This window comes from Bombus pyrosoma, linkage group LG6 (genome assembly GCF_014825855.1).
Source record: "Bombus pyrosoma isolate SC7728 linkage group LG6, ASM1482585v1, whole genome shotgun sequence".
NCBI classification, from domain to species: domain Eukaryota; kingdom Metazoa; phylum Arthropoda; class Insecta; order Hymenoptera; family Apidae; genus Bombus; species Bombus pyrosoma.
In genome coordinates this window covers 17,159,950-17,181,207 of record NC_057775.1, presented here as the reverse complement: position 1 = coordinate 17,181,207, position 21,258 = coordinate 17,159,950, and the positions used below count along the sequence as shown (strand labels likewise).

The 21,258-nt window shown below is 39.6% G+C and overlaps 1 protein-coding gene across 1 annotated transcript in view; it reads right to left on the bottom strand.

Annotated features, from left to right (window-relative positions):
- LOC122568168 (protein groucho-like) overlaps window positions 1–21,258 on the bottom strand; it is an 84,670-nt gene that overhangs the window by 14,723 nt on the left and 48,689 nt on the right. Inside the window, exons 5-8 of the mRNA XM_043727577.1 lie at window positions 20,411–20,455; window positions 15,900–16,037; window positions 5,123–5,402; window positions 3,140–3,165 (exon numbers count right to left, since the gene is read on the bottom strand). Of these exons, the coding sequence (XP_043583512.1) occupies window positions 3,140–3,165; window positions 5,123–5,402; window positions 15,900–16,037; window positions 20,411–20,455 (489 nt within the window). The remainder of the gene's footprint in view (window positions 1–3,139; window positions 3,166–5,122; window positions 5,403–15,899; window positions 16,038–20,410; window positions 20,456–21,258) is intronic.

The following is a 21,258-nucleotide window of genomic DNA, read 5'->3' as shown; positions in this document are numbered from 1 at the left end:
AACCACCAACTAACCTACTAATATTCTTCTCTAACCATTTCCGTTCGGAAAGAATTTTTCTAAAAGTAAACACGATAGAACCGGAAAGCTCGGGAAGCTGAAAAATTTCCTTGGTCCGCGTTGCTTGAAACTGCAGTCCAACGAGCCAAAACGCGGGAACGAGTGAAGTCGAAAGGCAAAGAGCACACGCTCTTTTCTTAGTAGCCGCGGTTAGGTATTTTTCATGCAGGCCTCTTTCCCGTCCGCCACTTTATACCACTCGCGCGTTCGTCGAAAACATAATTGCGCGTACAGTGGGTGCTCGTGAGCGAAGTACGTCGAAGCACTCGTTGTACCCTTCACGCGCACGGAAAGTTACACGCGTGTAATGTAGCTGTAATACACGGCAGAAGGAGAGGAAATCAGAGAGAGAGAGAGAGAGAGAGAGAAAGAGAGAGAGAGATATTGAGGAGGTCACGTTGCGAGTGCTCGTACGTCGAGTACGTTGTAGGTGCGTATACATGCCGCGTGTTCATGCTGCAACCCCGAGATTAGAAATATGTAGTTGTCTCGAGTGCATCATTTACGTCATCGAAGAAAATTCCGCAGAGTGGGACTCCGTTTATCTAGACTTTCTTTATTGCAATGAAATTTTGCGTTTAACGCTGTTGCAGATAACATTACTACGTACGGCTAATATTATTTCAAGCTTCGGACAAACGAAATGTAATTTTAGTTAACACTTTGACTGCCACGCCGAAATCACATGTTTCGCTCAGGACGCCACGGGAGTATTTTTATTATTCAAAATATATAATGACAAAATAATAATAAATCGATGATGTAAGACAACATTCTTCCCCGATGGACCGTTTATCTTATTGGCACCTTGCTAACGGTTGATAGCGACATATTATAACAAGGCTTCGTTTATTTCAACGAACCATTCGCATTTGTTGTTTCGTCGCAAGCAAAACGTGCAGAATATATTGTCGAAACGCGTAGAAGATATTAGTAAACGGTACTTGCTCGTTCTATAAATAATAGCAAGGTATGTGCACACTTCTAACTTCAATTATATGATTATAAAGCAGCATTTACGATTATTTTCTAAGCTGTGTTTATAATAATATTCGTAGATTACCCGTCAAAGATATGGATGCGAACAGTGCACAATTAGATTCTCATTTTTTTTATTGATGTTCTAATAAAAATGTTTAATTGTTCAATGGGGCGCTTTTTGTTTCAAAGTATCTTCTATTTATCGGTTATATTCAAAATGCCCTAACTGCCAATTTTCATACAATTTTTAAATTATAAGAAGTTCAAGCGCTTCGGCCACCAATGACCACTATGGCAGTCAAAGTGTTAATGACACGATTAAATGGAATTTTGTCAATCGAATCTATTTATCTGACCTGGGTATTATGTGAATAAAATAAAGTAGTTAGCGAGGAAAATTGGAAAACTCTTACTGTATAAACTACTTGTCTTGCAACGAATCTAGATGTATCGATAAATTTCAAATATTTTAACGTGGCTTGAGAAATGAAAAAATGTCAGGGAGGATATTAAAAGTTGAGATGTTATATTATATTAGTAACGGTATAAGGATAGTTGCAAAACGTCATGAACGATATGTACAGGTTTCGTAGAAGCCAATAAACACCATTAGCGATGACTGAACTTCGTTCTTATTGTTTTGTATTATCTTTCTATATCAGATTTGATTCACCTCCTTGAGAGATACAATTGTCTACGAAAGATTAACTAAAATACGCTGCTCGAGATAAAATGCGTCAGAGAGGAACGATCGTTTCTTCAATAATATTATTAAACGTTCAAAAAGCCAAGAAATATCAAATTCTTTATTACGTCTTTACTTTTTCAAACACTGTTATACCTCTTTTCGTAGGAACCTTAGTTTATATTTTTACTTCGCGGGAATTTTAATTTTTCGTCTGCGATTGTATCCCCCCCAAAAAAAAGAAAAAAAAAAAAGAAAATGGATATTTTTAAGGAAAAACTATACACATATACGAACCTGTTAGTACATAAAATCAAAAATATTTATTGTTACAGTGGACGAAACGTGATATTTTTAAACGTGACTTTAAATTATTGTTAAATGTTATTGTTAATTCCTATACATCCAAAAAGTGACATCGATTTATTACATATCACCGATGGATAGACGAACTTCTTTCCACGCTGAATGCACGCACATCGCGCGTCATAAATTCAATAACAGAGACGCGGATGTTGAAGCAATTTTAATCGTTGAAAATACAGAGACGATTTTTGTCGTTCGTTCGATTCGTTTCAATTGGATTTATTTATCTACGTCATTAAATCCTTTGGAAATTTCAGACGGAAACAGCGGCGAGAACGGATAAGCGGTAAAAAATGCCCATCCGTTCGCATATTTATTTATTTATGCGATAGATCGTACGTAGAAGTTCGACGGATAATCCGATTGTTAACTCGACATTTCGATAAATGATTTGTCTGCGTTTCAGTGGAGAAATATTTACCGGAGCGAAAATATGGGTCCGTAAATCTCGGCGCATATTATTGTTTCATCCGCGATAAAACAGCGACGCTGACATAATTTCATTTGCGTAGTAAACCTTAATTACGACACATGAAAAATAAAGCGCGGCTCGTCCCTTTCTCCATCCCTTGCCCTCATTTACTTCTCTCTCTCTCTCTTTACATTTCTCACTTTCCAAACACACGCTCTCTGCATCTCTGACGCTCGAAAATTCTAACAAAAAGCGCCACGTCGCCGCCACTTCAACGTCCATTAATAATTTAATTCGAAACGGCGACGTTATCGTTGAGCGTGATTTCTGCGCCGGTACACGCGTCAACCGTCCCGTAAATTACTCGTTAAAAGCAACGAAAGAAAAACTAAATGCACTCCAACCGAATATAAAAGTACGCGAAACGAAAGAGCAAAATTTCATTAACGGCGAGTTTCTCGTGCAAAAATTCTCCGATCACTCGAGAAATTCGTCTATATAACTCGCAAACATTCGTCCGCTCGCTCGAAAGATAAAGAGAGAGATAAAGTAAAAAAGTAGCGATAACGGCGAGTACAGAAGAAAGCGAAGGAAATATAGAAAAAAAACGATAGAACAAAATATTTTCTACTCACGTGTCTTTCCTCCGTCGAGCTGAGACCTGTAACGAGATAAATGCAAACAATAGTCAGTCAAAAGCCGTGCGTTCTCCAATGGGAGGAGGGGGCGAGAAAAAAAAATCATTTTCATGCATGGGGTGAAATGGGAGGACGATTTAAGGGTGGAAAGGGGCAGGTGAAAAAACTGTCGAAATCCCGGCCACCGCGCGTCGATAAAATGTTAATAACGTGCCCATAAAAAAGAGACAGCAGGGGTGTGAGCCGAAACAGGGGGAGGGGGGACTAGCCTGTTCTCTCTCTCTCTCTACACACATATATATATATATATATCTATGTGTGTGTTAGATACGTATGCGATGTGGCATAGTGTGGCGTGGATAGTAGAAGCGCGAGAGGCGCCCGTATAAATGATCTTCATGCATATTTATGCGCTTTTCGCTCAAAACCGCCGGTGTCCGCTAACAGGGTGACGCAAACACGCTCACCCCCCGCCTCGAAAGCGGATACCCGAAAAGCGCTTTGAAAATTTCCAGTTGAGCGAGCCGAGCCGCACGCTCGCGCCACGTCGGCTACATATTCTTTTTTTTCTCTCCCTCATCCCCGTATACCCTTTCCCCCCGCTGTCGACTGTCCCGTGGTCCAGAGTGCTCCCGACCACCCATTTTCGATAGCGCATACATATACATATATACAGACCAATATACACAGGACACGTACATATACACATATAGGCTACAGTCGGTCGACTGGCCCTCTCTTCCTTTTTTTTTCTTTTTTTTTTTTTTTTCTGTTCAGGGTATCGCAAAAGCGGGATCAAACGGATGATGGTGACAAAAAGAGAAAAAACCTCGCGATGGGTCTGGACCGTTTGCAGCATGGAACTCGCTCGCTCGTTGTTGCGCATGCGCGCGTGCTGGTGTGATTCGTTATATCGGGGCGCAGCGCCACTCGAACGTGACCAAAGGCCGGAATTTCGTTAATTTCTTTTCCCGCCGTGCTGCCCACAGAGGTGGCAATTAAAATCGTGTGAAAGGGCGGAAGGTATGCGTATAACGAGTATTCCGGGGTTTTACGATTCTCGTGGAGCGAGCCGCGGCGAGGAATTCGATCGTGAAGGGGAGCGTGTGGCGCGGAGGGGTGCGCACCCGCCGCGCGGCGGTCTTCTGTGGTTTTTTGGAATTGCTGCGAGGGAGAAGGGAATGTAATGCGTCGTAAAAGGAAGCACGAAAATTAACTGGCGCTAATTTGATCCCAGGCACCGACGTTAAAATGAGTTTTGATGCCTCGAACCATGAGTTCTTTTTCAGATTCCAGGCTACCAGGTACGGTATATAGTGTTGTAATTTTGATGGAATTCTTTTTCTAATAATTTAGAGATGGATATAACGTGTGATTTCATACGTATTATGCCGTAATTAACCTTTCCACCTACTGGTTTGCCGATGTATCGGAGTTGAGATACGTTTTCGTCGATGATACACGCGTGTTGATTTTCTTTGGCGAAAATACGCGGTTTATTTGATCGTTCCGTTCCATCAGAAGCATATTTTATGAGCAACGTACGTCGAGGAATCATTATCTTTATCGGTATTTTTGTTGACTTTTCTAGCTAAATGAACGAGGCTTTGTACCATCGAACAGTAGATTTCTCCTTAGTTTCTCTTGTTTTATTAGTATTAACTCCGTTACTCCGATATTTCTCTTATTTTCCACGAGAAATCACGATAATATTTGCCTCCGAGCACAGAAGAGTACTATTTTCGTTTATTTAATGGTTCTATTTTCCATATCAAAATACCACATATCCAAATTAAAAATAGAAAAGAATCTACCGTAATATATTCAACGTTAAATTATACAAGAAATCCTCTTTTTATTTTTGCAACAAAATTAACGATAAAAATGGAAAATCACTTAGGACTGTCAAAGGGTTAAAATCCTTAGAAGCTAATGGGAACTTTGTATTCTTTGATCGAAAAGAGAAGCAAAAATGCTCACCGCCATTGCTTTTTAAATCATCGGGTTGACCACGATGTAATTCCGTTTTACTCAACATCGACAATGGATGAGCCGCTGTTGTGCCCGGTGCTGTGGCAGCAGCCGGCGTTAAGCCAAGGCCAAGAAGAGCCGCGGAGGCGGAAGTTGGCACCGGAAGTCCAGCAGCTGGTCCTAGTCCCGGAAGTCCGGGTAGTCCTGGATGAGCACCTATCGCCGTTCCCGGTGGCAATTGTTGAGCATGCATTTGCTGCAGCAGTCTTGATATGTCAGGTCTCTGTTGCTAAAACACAGAAAAAATAGTTATCACCGAGAAAAATAATTTTCATATATAACAACATTATTTTATTGATTGAATTAAACAATTTTTCGTTACAAAGGAAATAATTTTGCAGAAAGAAAATAGCCGTCGAATACACGTAGTATTATTGTCTAGCTGATTTCTTTAATACTATCAGAATAGTATTATATTAATGTTGCCTGTGTTTAAATTTTGATTGCGTTCAAAGGAGTTAAATATAAAAATCGAATTCTTCATATGTTTCAGATATTCCACATTCTATACATACCATTACCGCTATTTATGTGAATTCATACTTTTATGAATACAAGAAAAGAGATAGAAACTATACAGAAATGTGTGTTTCCTTTATTAAATATATTAGAACAGGTTCTTTCTCTATCCGAAACATTTTTAAATATTACATTGCATTCTGTGTATTTATCAGCTTCGAATTTTCCATAAAATGCATAAAACTTGGCCAGCGATGATAATCACCGATAACTCGAACCACAGAAGTACATCCCCTACGGACGTTTCCTCAGATGACACCATCCATCGGCGTCAGGATGAAATGTCATCGTCGAGAAAATCCAAGCTGACGTTACACGCCCTGAGTAAGGGGTGAAAACGAATCCGTGTTCGAGAACCCTTGCAGACCAATGACGATGGCCACAATGTCCCAAGAGCTACTCCATAAGAGGCAACGAGAAATAGAGGGAGAGAAGGTGAATCAACGAGCACAAGAGCGGACAGACCGGTGAAGAGCAAACGGGAAGACGAAAAAAGAAACTCAGCACGAAGAAGACAGAAAACAAGTTGTCGAGGGTAGGAGAAATCCAATGTTAGATCAAGAGGGGATAACAGAGGCCGGTAAACTCGTTACGTGAGCGAATCATGCTTATCGTGGATTTCACTTAGGTATTTAGGGATCGACCGAGAGGAACAAAGAAGAGTAGAAGGGGAGAGAAAGTAACACACGATTCTCGTAGAACGAGGGTCGTGGTCGCACCGACGAGGGTGGATTATGCGAAATAACCCCTCTCGGGCTACGCGCCGATTGTGTACGATAGTTATTTTCCTGGACTGTCGCTGAATGGGCCAAAAGGGACGGCGAGGGGTCGCGGCTTGGCGTGTGTGTATACAGCTCGTATGGTCTTCCCGCAGCACAGTTTACCCCCTAGGGACGTATTTGCACCGCCCTACGCACGTGTACCTACTCCACGGATGTAGCTTGCAATTTGCCTTGCGGCCACTCGACTTCCGGCGAGGGGCTTTTGACGCGCAACAACTTTTTCTATGCTGTGAAGCCCGCTCGACGAACGACCAGGAAGGGGCCACGGGGATCGCGCCGCGAGACGGTGAAACGTTTGCAAGAGGAGGAAGGCCTCGTTGACGTTCATTTTTCAGGGGTATCGATTTTTTTCAAGAAACGCCCCGCTTTTTCGAGGTAGCCGTCGAGAGCTTTTATCGACGTGCACGGTAAACGGTCTGCGGCGTTTGATGTTTCGCCCGATATTTGCTGCGGAATTTCCCTTCTTTTTCTTCCTTTTTTCGAACGCTTTGTGGACATCGGTTAGTGAGCTTTGCAGTAGGAGTTTTAAACGTTTGGAGATATTAAGTCGGCGGTTAATACTAGATCGAGGATATTTGAACGGCTTCATATTTTTGTGAACATAATTGAAAGAGTAGGAAAGTTTTTATACCACGTTTGCTTTATACGCAGAGTCAAATGTTGGATGTGTAATTAAAGAGAAAGAGAGAGGATGAGGAAATGAGTAACGCAATTAAAATTGCGACAAAACAGAAGTAGAATAGAACAGTAATCGCGGAAGAGAGCTGAAGTTTCTAAACAAAGAGCGACCTCGATTAATAGTGCAACTATTTTAACAATTATGGACTATTTTAATCACTAGCAGATTACGTTTTCGTGCTGGAAAATTAGTTCTATTTTAAATATGTTTACCCCGATAGGATATTTTAGCCGCTGCTAAAGCCATGTTTTTACGGAGAGAGGCGAATGCGCGGAAGAGTTTATTTTTACAAGGAACATTCGAATACTGAATAATTTTATCGAATACCGAAGATAACCTTTCGCTTCGTCTAAATTTAACTCGACCACTTGAAAGCACGTTGTTTTCGAATGACAGAAATACGCGTCCACTGGGCAGATATTATTATTATTGGGCAGATATTAAGACGCATTTTAAACGAATCTACCAAAAATATAACACTGATAACGTCGTTCGTACAGCTTAAATAATCGACTGATTTTATTAACGTTCATTTCATCGGAAGATTCGCAGCCACTGAATCACAACTTTCCACGTATGTTCGCCGGTTCCAAGAATACCATTTACATAAATTACCTTTTTTTATTTCGAACGCTACGCTATATCCATAATACTACCATTACCACCACGCCGTATAATCATTTTCCACTTTATACATAACAAAACGTATCGATTACCCCTGATCAAATTTCGACACCCCTGACCAAAATTTCCACCCCTGTATCATCCATCAAACATGCGTAAACGTCAGTTATAATATTTTCCCCATTTCACAGACCAATACCAATCGAAAAAAAAGAAAAAGAAAAGAAAAATAAATGTAAAAATACGGGAACAATTGTCGAACGAGCAATAGACACGCGATATTCAAAAGGCAACGGGCTTGAATTGTTCCGTAAATGTTCATTTTCCTGTAGCCTGAGTTCAATTTTTGTATAATAAAATATTCCATTTCGCTGATTCTAGAGCTATGCAACAAGAATAGCTCAGTTTCCTATTGAAGAAGAAAAAGATATATTGCTTTTCAATACGATCTCAACGCGATGAAGTAGCGCGAATAATAATTGATTTCGATTTATAGCTCGACTATAAAAAGCATTCTAACTACCAAAGTTTCTAAATACTAACTCGTCGTTAGTACGCAACCGAAGAGTGGAGAAAGAATTTTAGATTAGAAAAATAGTCCACTTCCAGTGCCGTCGGTTAAAGTCGATAAACATTACTACCACATTGATCTTCACCCTTTTGATAAGATTCTCATGTTGTTATTAAAAATCGACCAAAGCGTCTCAAAGTTCCAATCCTTGTGCTTGTGACCGATGGTTTGACCTGATGGCGTGGGGAAAGAACCGATGTCCGCAACAAACACGTGCATGTATAGCGAAAATCGGCAAGCATAGGCCACGTTGAGCGTGCACGAGCCCCCGACGGTATTCAATTCGTATTCGAAGCAACGCGAGAGAACCGACAGGGGGGAACAGGGGGCGTCGTCGTTCGTGCAACGCGGCAAACGAAACGTAATAGTCCCAAACGAGGTTTAACGCGGCGTGAATAATACGCGGAAAGGGAAGCTACAGTACGAGGAGGGTTGGCTGGCCTGATGCCTGAGGGGAGGATCGGTCCGGCACCATCGCGCAGTGCCGGAGGTGCGACTCGTCCATACCTGTACGTTTAAATACGTGTCAGGGAATATCCTGTATGCGCCTGTACAAATGCATCCCCCTTGGCTGGCTGGTTGGCCGGCTGGCTGGCTATCGTGTCTGTCTGTGCGTGCAGGAAAGCGTGCGATACGCGCGTTCAAAGGTGCAAGAAGAAGAGGAAATGGGGAACGAAACGAGACAGGGTGAAACAGAGAGGTGCAATGGGATACAGCGGAGACAAGGAACGGTGGAAGCGAGATAGGAGAAACGGGGCAGGGAGAATTGCGTTCCAGCGTGCAGTGTTATTAAACGAAATATTGATTCAACCCCTGTTTACCGAGTAATACATATTCATGGGGGTTGGCGCTTATGTCTATTTGCCTCTGTCGTCCCTTCAGCCTTTGGCCCCTGCCGTTCTGCCCTGTCCGTTTCTGTCTCCCTTTTGCGTTCGTCGTTGCTTTCCACTACGCTTTCCTTTTGTATATTTATATGTATATGTGTGTACCTTCCTCTATCTCGTTCGATTTATCTCTACCTTGTTTTCGCGTCTTTATTTAGCATGTTCCAACCCTACGACGATAGAACTGGAAATACTGGAACGTCTCCCCTTCGTAAGTACATCAGCATGCGCTAACCACATGTGCGAACGAGAGAAGTGCATGTGCACGTGTAACGTTGCCGGCTTCACCTTGTATTAGCCACTGGCCGGCGCTGAGTGCACGCGCTGATTATGCGTCCCCACATGCCGATGACGCGTATTACGCAACTGCAGATTGCGGTTTGTGTCACGACCTCGATCCGACGATTTCTAGCGGTCAGGCCTGCGCTCGTTAAATCGAGGACGCCCCAACGAGAGCCTGATTCTGTCTGCGGTGATCGGGCCAGATAACGTTTGATGGCTCTTTTTTATTTTTCTGGCGGGTTGGTCGGTTTTTATGGGAGACTCGTGGTAATGACGTAGTAAATTTCAGTGGTAAAAGAAATCGGACGTCGAAATCAGAAATCAAAAGCAACAGTTTTCTTTTTTCTGTATAATTAACAGCCGACATTCGAATTTCTATGATGCTTCGTTACAAGCACTTCGACCGTCAAAAATTAATCTGGCCCATTCCGATCGCCGATAAATTTCATATCAGTCAGACGAAGTTCAATTAACTTTCTTTATCTACATATATCGTTTCATTCAGTCTTACGTCAAACACATCTCGCGATGAGACTAAACAAAAGAAAAAGAAAGGGAAACAAACAAACATAATTTGATCAATTTTTACTGAACCGTGCAAAGTTGAATTAACTACTCCGATTAATAAACTTGAATCCTATTAACGCTTTGACTGACGCGTTGGTTATATATGACGGTTTCTTCTATGACCACGGTGGTCATTGGTGAACGGAACGCTTGAGCTTCTTACAATTGTAAAAATTGAATGAAAATTGACAGTTGGGGCATTTTGAATATAACCGATAAATAGAAGATACCTTGAAATAAAAAGTGCCCCATTGAACAATTAAACATTTTTATTAGAACATCGATAAGAAAAAATAAGAACAAATCTTGCATCTAACGGTGCACTGTTAAGTTAAAACACTTTAAACATAAATGTGGCTCATCAATACGATCTGGACAATAGGTGATCACCTTTTTGGTCCGATTCTTAGCAATTTTTGATCCTAACTGTTTAACATTTTTTTTATAGCACTCTCTGCAAAATTTTCGTGTCAGGTACGCTTAACGAAACAATACATCGCGACCTTAAAATACCTACACTTAAAGAAGAAATATTCAAATTCAATAATAGATATAACATAAGAATTAACAATCACCAAAACTCACTAGTTACTCAATTACTTGACACGACGGATCAGATCCGCAGGCTAAAAAGACAATACTCTCTACTCAATTTAAACATTAGATTCAGCTAGAACCAAACATACGGTAATAATTTATTATTCGCGTTATAGTACCACGCCAGAACAATTTATTTATAATTCTCAATGAGAATTGATTGTAAACTACTTCCAAATAAAAAAAAAGAGAGAAGGTACGCTTGCCTTTCTTTCTTCTGCATTTCGTGCCGCGCAGTTACAAGTGTGCACATACATTACTATTATACACAGAATGAGCAAATACTGTTTACTAATATCTTCAACGATATATAATAATATCAACAACATATTCTGGACGTTTTGCTTCCGACGTAACAACGAATGCGAATGGTTTGTTGAAATAAACGAAGCCTTGTTATATGTCGCTATCAACCGTTAGCAGGGCGCCAATAAGATAAACGGTCCATTGGGGAAGGACGTTGTCTTACATCGTCAATTTATTATTATTTTACCATTATATGCTTTGAATAATAAAAATGCTCCCGTGGCATCCTGAGCGAAACATGTGATTTTGGCGTGGCAAAGTTATTTTTTTTTTTTTTTATATTGTTTATTTTTAATTTTACAATTTGTCCAGTGGGACATTAGGTAAAATGTTATAACATATGATTGAATAGCATGTGGATGGTTACCCCCAGCGGGGTGCCATCTTCCCGTTTTTTAGTTTATATCCTTTATGAGATCAGCTGGGTGTTTCCTTTTTAGTCTTCTTTCTATTCTTGCGTTGATCGTTTCCGTAGCCAGCCTGTTTGGGTGTGTTATTATTCTTTCTCTGTACCTTTCCGCGTATTTGGTGATCTCCTCCTTGACCGTTGGTATTCCCAGGTCCTTCCGTATATCCTCGTTTCTAACGTACCATGGGGCGTTTACTATTGTTCTCAGAATTTTTGATTGTAATGTCTCTATTTTGTTTATATGGCTCTTTGCTGCTGTCCCCCATAGTGGTATTCCGTATGTCCAGATTGGTTTTATAATTGGCGTGGCAAACTGTTAAAATACGTGGAAGTGGGTCCCACTTCAAGGAAAACTCCATATCTTTTCTAAAGCTTAGTTTCCTTAGTCCTTGAAACCATTCAGTATTGTTTAGCACTAAATCAATTTGAGGGGCCTCTCAGCCTCATAGTTTTCCAGGAATATGCCTTGCACAGATGTTACAACGAGGTACAGACAGGTCAGTTTTCTGTAATTGTATAATACCCATAGACCCATGCCCTCTAAGCTCTTTCGTAAAGTAACGCTGCCAGCCTGCGGATCTGGACTACCATACACATTGTACTTATCACAAAGGATGTAACCTAACAAACAGGAAGATGGTACCCCGCTGGGGGTAGCCATCCACATGATAATCAAACAGCTAAAAAATTCTACCAAATGTCCAAATTGGACAAATTGGAATGCAAAGTATTAAAAAAAAAAAAAAAAAAAAGAAAACTGACTGCCACGCCTGTTTTCAAAAAAATCTCCGTCAGGCCACGCGTGCAGCAGTACCAAGCGTTCTCTGCTCGGTGCACCCATCGATATTTTCATAATGCGAGTCGCTCACCTGGTGGTCTTACCGTTTCTTTTGTTTCCATTCTTTCGCATTTGTTTCTCATTTCTCCACTTTCTACAAAATCAGTTTGAATCTTGGCCGAGCAACGAACGGTATAACTTAAAATCTCTGCCCTAATTCGTTACAATGTCGAAAAGAAAAATTGAAAACTTATTTCTTATTAAGTCAGATAGCAGTGAAAAAGAAAGCTTTTACGAGGCTTATGATTCCGGAAGAAGAATTAGACGCGCATGCAAACTATGTTATGCAAATAAAAGGCGTCGAATGGGCCGAACAAAGGCACAAATGAATTTGAAGAAAACAACAACTTATTGACCAAATTGTCCCGACCAACCTCAGCTATGTATAGAATGCTTTAAAGTTTTACATGCTAAATAATTTTTTTAATAAACCATTTTCGTATTACTTTTATAACAATTCAACAGTTTTATTATTATAGTATATCTTTAAATACCTACAACGATCCTTGGCAAGTAGTCAAATAAGCGACACCCGAATATGGGTTTCGTGGCCTGACCAGAAACTTTGCTGACACCCGAATACGAGTGTCGTGGCAGTCAACGTGCTAATATATTTTTCTACTACATATACATTCATTATCATATGTTATAACATTTTACCTAATGTCCCACTGGACAAATTGTAAAATTAAAAATAAACAATATAATAAAAAAAAAAATATACATTCATCCACGCGTTTCCTCTCTCTACTACGAGATAAAACGTTAACAAAATAAAATATCGTTAAATGCAACTAATAAGTTTCTCCCATATAGTATATTATATCGTATCCTATTGTATTCGTTTATTGTATTGAGACTTATGATTGTTACAATCTTTCCGTATGTATGGACACTTTGCATTTTGTCCTTATTTCAGTGTATTCCTTTTGTGCTATTTATCTAGGTAGATCAATATCTTAATTTATTACACGTGTTATTATACAGGCAGGGCAGAATAAAGAGCGATTTTGAAAAGCGCGGGAATCGTATTGTGTCGATGGGAGAGAGTGAGGATGCTGTGTCAATGGAGCGGTGGACCCCTCTTCAGCATCGCGCGTATACTGCCAAAGCGTTTTATCAAAACGGTGCTTTCCGCAACCATTTTAACATTCAGACCGATGTCGTTTGATTAAAAAATGGGTCGAGAACTTTGAAGAGACTTCGTCAACGACAAGAAGGACGCCTGGAAGATCAAAAACAGTGCGTACGCCTGAAAACATCGAGCGTGTAAGAGTTGCGATCGCAAGAAGCCCTCGTCGTTTCGCTCGCCAGCACAGCGCTACATTTGGGATTTCCAACAAAACGATTAGATGGATTTTACACAATCATCTACACCATCATCCGTACGAAATCCAAATGGTTCAGGCTCTTAAAGAAACAGTTAATACGAACCGAAGACGGTTCTGTGAAGAATTTTTCAATTTAATTAATCAGCAAATTACAAATAATTTACGGATGAGTGGCGAGGCTCATTTCCAGACAGGAAGTGGTTCAAATTCCACTGGCAATGCCGCGGAATGTAACGAATAACTTGAGAACCCGACTGGGAGAATGTGTATGCTTGAGCGGACGTCGTATTACCACAGATATTTTTAAAAATTACTTGCTTTTCCATTCTAATACTTATTTTCCTTTAATACTTTTTTACGCAGTTTAAGGCGGCGAAAATAACATTTCGAAAAATTGATCGTTCCTTTTCACAGCTTTTTCAAAATCGCTCTTTATTCTGCCCCATCCTGTATATCTTCTACGTGTCAGTCTTTGGTGTTTCGTTCCTGTTCCTCCTTTCTCTGTTCGTTCATGCGGAAAGCATCCAACTTTCCGCTTCCCTTCATGAAGTTTTCCAGTTGCCATATATGTTTTTTGATTTCTTGTTACTATTTCTGTCCATTCCTTGCTTCTCAGTGCGATTGGTCTGATCTCTGTATACATATACATATTGTGTAGTTGCTCAGTACATGTTTCCGATTTTCTGCGTCTCTCACATCGCGATACAAATAAATCATCATTTCTTAAAAAGAATCCCCCGAATTGGGTCAGTTTTTCTGCTCGCCGTATATGATTACCAAATTTCCCTTTAGCCCAGGGTGTTTTTAACGCGCGTGTAGCGGCGCACGTGCAGAAAGAGTAATTCAAGCGTGTCCGGGGCTACGAGGACCGTGCATTCGTTTAGGCGATCGGGAATTATTCAAGTCGTGCACGCGAGAACCGACACGGAACTCAATTATACGTGCCGCGGCGGTCGAATGCCAATTTCGCATTCGTCGACCCTGCTATCACCGGCATGCAGCCTATGAGTATGAGAAAAACGTTTCCCACCGGAAGTCTGTCGTACACGAGACGCGAAGAAAGGACTCGGCTTACCTACACCTCATTCCCTTTTCAGCTTGCACGAGTACACACGGTCGTGCGGATAGATTCGGTGGACTATTATGTAAATTGAAGCTCGCTCGACAACGACGGACGTACGCGATCTTGGGTGGCGGGAAAAAAATTCTTTTTCTTTTTTTTTTTAAAGTGGAAACGCGTTTGCGACTCGTCCGGGTCAGGTAATGGATACGCAAGGGTGATTCACCCGACTTAACGACCTTAAATTACCCGCTCGCCGAATAAACGGCTGGTCGCGTGTAAAATTGTCTCGCGTTTTGCCTGCTGCGGTGGGTTTTTGCGTGTGCACCCATCTTTTTTTCGTCGCCAAAATATCGCAGATCGTGTTGTGGCTTCTAAGTGCAACATGCGATACTTCGCTTTGAAGATACGGAAGATACGGTAGATATGCGAAAGGAGGTATATGGGATGGGTTGGAACGATCATTTTGTGTACACGGGTTCTGGGTAGGTTGCCGATCTTTATGCATTTATAATGTGAAAGTACCAAATTGCGCAGAATGCGCATGGTATGAAAAAATATATAAAACATGCAAGTATAGTGATTTGTATAATACTTGGTAGGTAGAATAATTTTCTAGCCAAGTTCTAGCTTTTTTTAATCATATTCTCAGGAATATGGGTTTGCATAAAGATAAAGTCTACTTATTTATACGTATCTTATAAGAGTAACAAACGGTGTTACTCTTTGCTTATGAAAGTGCACAACAGGCTAAATTCGAATCGATGTGATACATTTTTATGCGACTAAATTGAAGGTATTGGATATGTGGTCATCAAACATGATTATTGAGAAAAGGCGAATCGTACGTAAAAATGTACAACTTGATAAAGAAATTTAACTGTGACTCATTTGTATTTCTACATCGCGACAAGCATACGAATATCATTCGCGTGATTTACAAATAATAAAACGACACGTAGCAATATTGCACTTTCGCGTTTATCGCAACGGTTCAAGTCGACACGATGAAGAGGATGAAGGTTAACGAAAGCTCGACTATATCTCAATGAAAAAATTTACGACACCGATAAAACTTATTTAAAGCGATCCTTTAAACGTCCGCTCGATTGTATCCGAGGTACTGAAACTGACAGATGATTACTAAACCTTTTCCTCGACGGAAACGCGTAATTTCACGATGCACCTGTTGCGATATCCTGACGCGTAATGCTGATCGAACAACCGCTCTCCTCTGTTGGAAAATTAGTCAATTACGGAGCATGACGCGCACTTACCCCAATTATGGAGTTCAGCTCCGTCATCGTGACCTGTTTCGCCCTATCAACAGCGGTTGCAACTTGCTGTTGATGTTCCTGAGACAGAAAGGGCAGGATCTGTCCGATGATAGCGTTCAGTCTCTTCGATATTTCGGCCTGTAAAAGGAACAAAGATACGTTCGAGGTTAACGAGAAACGTTCGTTCCCGATTAATATTTCTATAAAAATAATAATATATGGAGAACCTTGCGGAATAATGTATTTAGTAATACCGTTAGATGTAAAAATTAATTCGCTGTCTATCAAAATAAATTTATTGTTTATCTATCCATGTAGTTTTTGGAGCAATACTTTGTTATTTTTTCTACTATTTTACTAGCATTTGAAGTAATGTTACGTATGCTGCGTGTTAGAAATGTTAAGATTAAAATTGTAAATGTCAAAATGGTGGGCAAGCATTAAAATTTCATATGGACTCGTAATGATTGACTCGAAATAAACATATCAAATTAATTCATATAGTAAATATCAATGAACTGACAAGTTATAAGTTATAAGCGACTTATGAGTTATAAGTTACAAATTTCTATCTTATAATTTTATAAATTTCCACCAGAAATTACATAATCGGCCGATTCATAATATGTGAAATTTACTTTTAAAGGTCTCGATTCGCAAAATTATCAAATACGGTGCTGCGTGTTAGAAATGTTAAGATTAAAATTGTTAATGTCAAAATGGTGGGCAAGCATTAAAATTTCATATGGACTCGTAATGATTGACTCGAAATAAACATATCAAATTAATTCATATAGTAAATATCAATGAACTGACAAGTTATAAGTTATAAGCGACTTATGAGTTATAAGTTACAAACTTCTATCTTATAATTTTATAAATTTCCACCAGAAATTACATAATCGGCCGATTCATAATATGTGAAATTTACTTTTAAAGGTCTCGATTCGCAAAATTATCAAATACGGTGCTGCGTGTTAGAAATGTTAAGATTAAAATTGTTAATGTCAAAATGGTGGGCAAGCGTTTAAATTTCATATGGATTCGTACTGATTGACGCAAGTAAAAATATCAAATTAATTCGTACAACTAATATCAATGAACTGACAAGTTACGAGTTATAAGTTAGAAAGTCCTATCTTATAATTTTATAAATTTCCGCCAGAAATTAGATAATCGACTCGTAATTTGTGAACGTTTTTACTCAAAGATCTGAATTCGCGAGATCATCAAACGCGGTGGCTGTTGCACATAAGAATTTGATGGCACTGGTAATTTGTAACATGTGACTTGTAAAGTTTCACCGATAATATTAGTTTTCCATTGAATGGTGCAAGAGGGACCCGGTCACAGTTCGTCGCTTTTTTAACTTGGCACAGTGGGTGATCGGTCGACGCGTGAGAGCTACGCGTAGTAAAACCTACCGGCAACAAAGTGCATAAAAGAGGAAGGAAGCTTTTATTTCGCTTTCGGGGCGAACACATGCTTTCCAGCTGCCCAAAGAGATGGAAAATATTTTTGGCCGACTCACTTTTCGCAAGCAGAGTGTTTAACCGTGGACACTTTTAACACGCGATGCGGTAAAATTAGACGTACAAAAGAACGAGATACACCGCTGCAAAATTACGTTTCAACTGTTTGGTTTCGTCGACTGTGTCTTGTTGGAGTTTTAATTGGCCAAGCGTAGATGTTTGTTATACAGATATCAGAACCCTAACGTTTTCCAGCAACGAGGCTACAGATTTAGAATATTTTCTTCTAAAACATTACACTGCGTGGATGTTTAATTTCACCTATTCTTAAGAAATATCGACTTGAAAGGCAGAAAAGGAATTCTTTGAATTTTTTCTTATAATATTCCACATTGTCGTAATACTTTGACATACTATATAATATATGTCGGAGATGTAGGGACATCGGGCCTTTCTTTTGGAATTTTGGGAAGATCCCCAATACTTGGGCTCGAGGTGACACAACCGAACGTAGCCACGATCACGGAATGAACGTTTTACCTAACAGAAGAAGTGCCGATATTGAGCGACACACGCTGTATTAACAAACAGGAGCAACGTCGGCTCTGCGCGGGTCTACCTAGTAACGACGCCTGGAATTTTCTTGATATCTCTGATCAATATGCAATTGATAAATGTGATCGTATCAGTCTTTTATTCTTGTGATCACCTTGCAGAGCCGGCTGGCTACGGAAACGATCAACACAAGCATAGAAAGAAGACTAAAAAGGAAACACCCAGCTGATCTCACAAAGGATATAATCTAAGAAACAGGAAGATGGTACCCCGCTGGGGGTAACCATCCACATGCTATTCAATCACATGTTACGACATTTTACCTAATGTCCCACTGGACAAATTGTAAAATTAAAAAACAAACAATAAAAAAAAAATCCTTGCAGAGTTTACTGATATCGTCTAGTCAGTCAGAAAATAACCGAGCGTCACAGCTAACGTCACTTTGTGTTTCAAAATATATTCTACTGAACAAAGAGTGTTGCCCGTTGACCGTGGATTCGTTTGAAGCCAAGAACATTGTTAATAGCGTTCGTTAAACTTTGTAAGAGTCATATTTATACGTGTAAATATAATCTCTGTTGTGCAAAACGATGGCTCATTCAAACGAAGAATTGTTTCGCGCCCAGAATTCTAATGATAACCCGACATATATATTTGTATAATTAATTTATCGACTCGACTCGTATATTAATATATTATAAGGAAAAAATTACAATAAAAATTCCTCTCGACCAAAAGTTTCCAATTTTTAACGTTCCCTCAATTGGTTTTACGCTCGATCGCATATTTACATCGGATCGAAGTTATTTATGAAAAATTAATGTGTGCATAATTCTACCGTAAAATTGTTCAACCTGTTTGTTTCGCCAGTTAATTAATATTTTGCCGCGGCAACTCGACAACATTTTGTAAAGGAAATAGGTGGAATGCAAGCAATATTCATCAAACCCGCGTATTTCTAGCATGGATGGGCTGCGTCTCTATTTTCGTCGCAAGAAGCTAGTAAGAGGCGGTGGAACCGCGGAAATAAGCGACGCAGCCAGACATAAGGAGGATGATTAACGAGACGCGTAGAAAAGCTTCGCGTCACGGCTCGGTTTCGCCGGTTTAACGAGCCGATCCCTTAGTTTACGTCCTCTGTGTATAGGAAACGAGCCGTACACCAACTTAACTGCACCTATGTAGCCTGATCAAAAAATTCGACGAATGCGATATTTATGTTAATTACTAAGTAGAAAAGAAAAGCAGCAAGAAGATACGATTTTTACGATTTTTACTTCATTTATCTTTATCTTCATGTAAATTTTAACTTAATATTTAATAACCATTACGAGGTCTTTCAGAGCCGGAAATTAGTTTGCTTCTATTTTGATTCTTCGATTTCCTACGGTGTACTGGAAAAGAACTCTGTACATATTTGATGATCGTTTTAAAAGATATGTCAGAAATACATAAATTTAAATTCCTAATAATAGTTATAGATAATCTAGCTTAAATTTAGAGTAAATTTGCTAGCAAATTAAATAGAGGTAAACGATCTGTTTCCGGCAGACTAGATTTATCGCAACAGTTTAATTATTCAAATACTCTAAATTTTAACTAATCCGTTAACCAATTCCACTCGATTATCTCCAATAACAGTTGCAAACTAATGTTTGATTAATATCAATCTTACCTGATTGACCTGTCAAATACGTGCACGTTCTAAGGTAGACCTATCAAGTATAATCAAGAAATCTTCAAATTTCTCTACCTAATCCTAAAACAATATTTCTTCGGTCCTCGTATTTTCGAATCGTACGAAACAATATTTCGAACGAAGCAATATTTACGAATCCGTGGATTCTTCGTAGCGAAGCTGATTTTTTTAAACACGGAGAACGTTGACGCGTACGGGCTACCAAGTTATCGTGCGAACGGAACGTCTTCTCGGAATAGATGTTCGCAAACGGAATCGAAAGTGGCGGCTGCATTCTCTCAGAGCCTTGCCCCATGTCGTCGAGTCATCGCTGCAAATGTTTATTCGGCCGTGTACACGGGACAAACTTATCCCGCTTAATGACTGCGGCAAACACGCGACGTTAACCGGCGCGGGTCTCGGGCCAAGAAAGATCGTCGCGCGATGCAATGCAAGTGGAAGGAAGCGCGCGTGTACGCACGCGGAACGATTTTTTAATTTCGTGCAATGAAACAGGGCTATCTTGTCAGCGATTTTCGACCTTTCTCGCCTCCTTACACTGATAGGCTAATTATTAAAATCTCGCGATACAGTGAAAAGTATATTATAGGTAGCTGGTTTATGTCGAAAGAATATCGTCGTTTTTGTTTGATAATAGAGTTCAATGCGCCTGAGTAAATAGTCAGGTGTCGCGTGTTTGAAAAATTTGTATGGCACACCGGTCGAAAATCGCGGTTGTATGTCGGAAATGACGACGAGACAATTTATGATAGTTCTTGGTGCAGAGGGTAGAAGGAACTTACTTGTTTGTGCATCTCCACGTTTAGGCCGTACGACATTTCGTAATACTGTAACAGAGAACATAAATTGGTTATGCATCAAAATTATGAATACATCAACTTCTAAATGAAAATGGATTATTAACTTTTTAGTTACGGTGTATACTAAAAGAGCACAATAACGCGTTTTGGATGAAATTATATTTGGAAATCAGTCGTTGATGCGCGTTACAAGCGTTAAATTTCTTATTTAAATTTCGTATTTCGAAGCATTTTTTAATATAATTGCAAAAATGCAGTGTATATCGGTAGACTGGATATGCTGATGCTGGAAATTCATGTTTTTGTGAGAAGAACTAGAGAAACGAGAGATTGGAACTGACCAGAAATTTATCTCACATTCTAAATATCGTAACATGGATATTTTTGGATATTTTCTGCATGTTTGAATTTCATACGATTGTACGTTTTAATCGAATTCTTTATTATTTCTTCAATACACATTTAAATTTCCTATAAATGTACCTACAAATATCCACACTTTCCTTTTAATATATTCGAGATTATCAGATAATTAAGAGATATATTGGCTGTACATACAATAATTGTATGTAGAGTTCATAAATATGTTAATGATACATTAAGGGCATGCATAGCCGCCTTTTGTAAGCAAAGAGTTAATTAGATTTTCCAATGATTAATTCTTAACTACGCTGGCCTGTGATAACTTGAAATGCCAAACTAAAAAGCAGCCAGCGTATAATAAGAGAGAAATGTTACGCGCGAATGAGCTTTCCAAGATTTATTTTCGCAAATACGATGAAATAATAATGTAAATGAAGCGTCATGTGTAAGACGCGGTCCGTTATTTC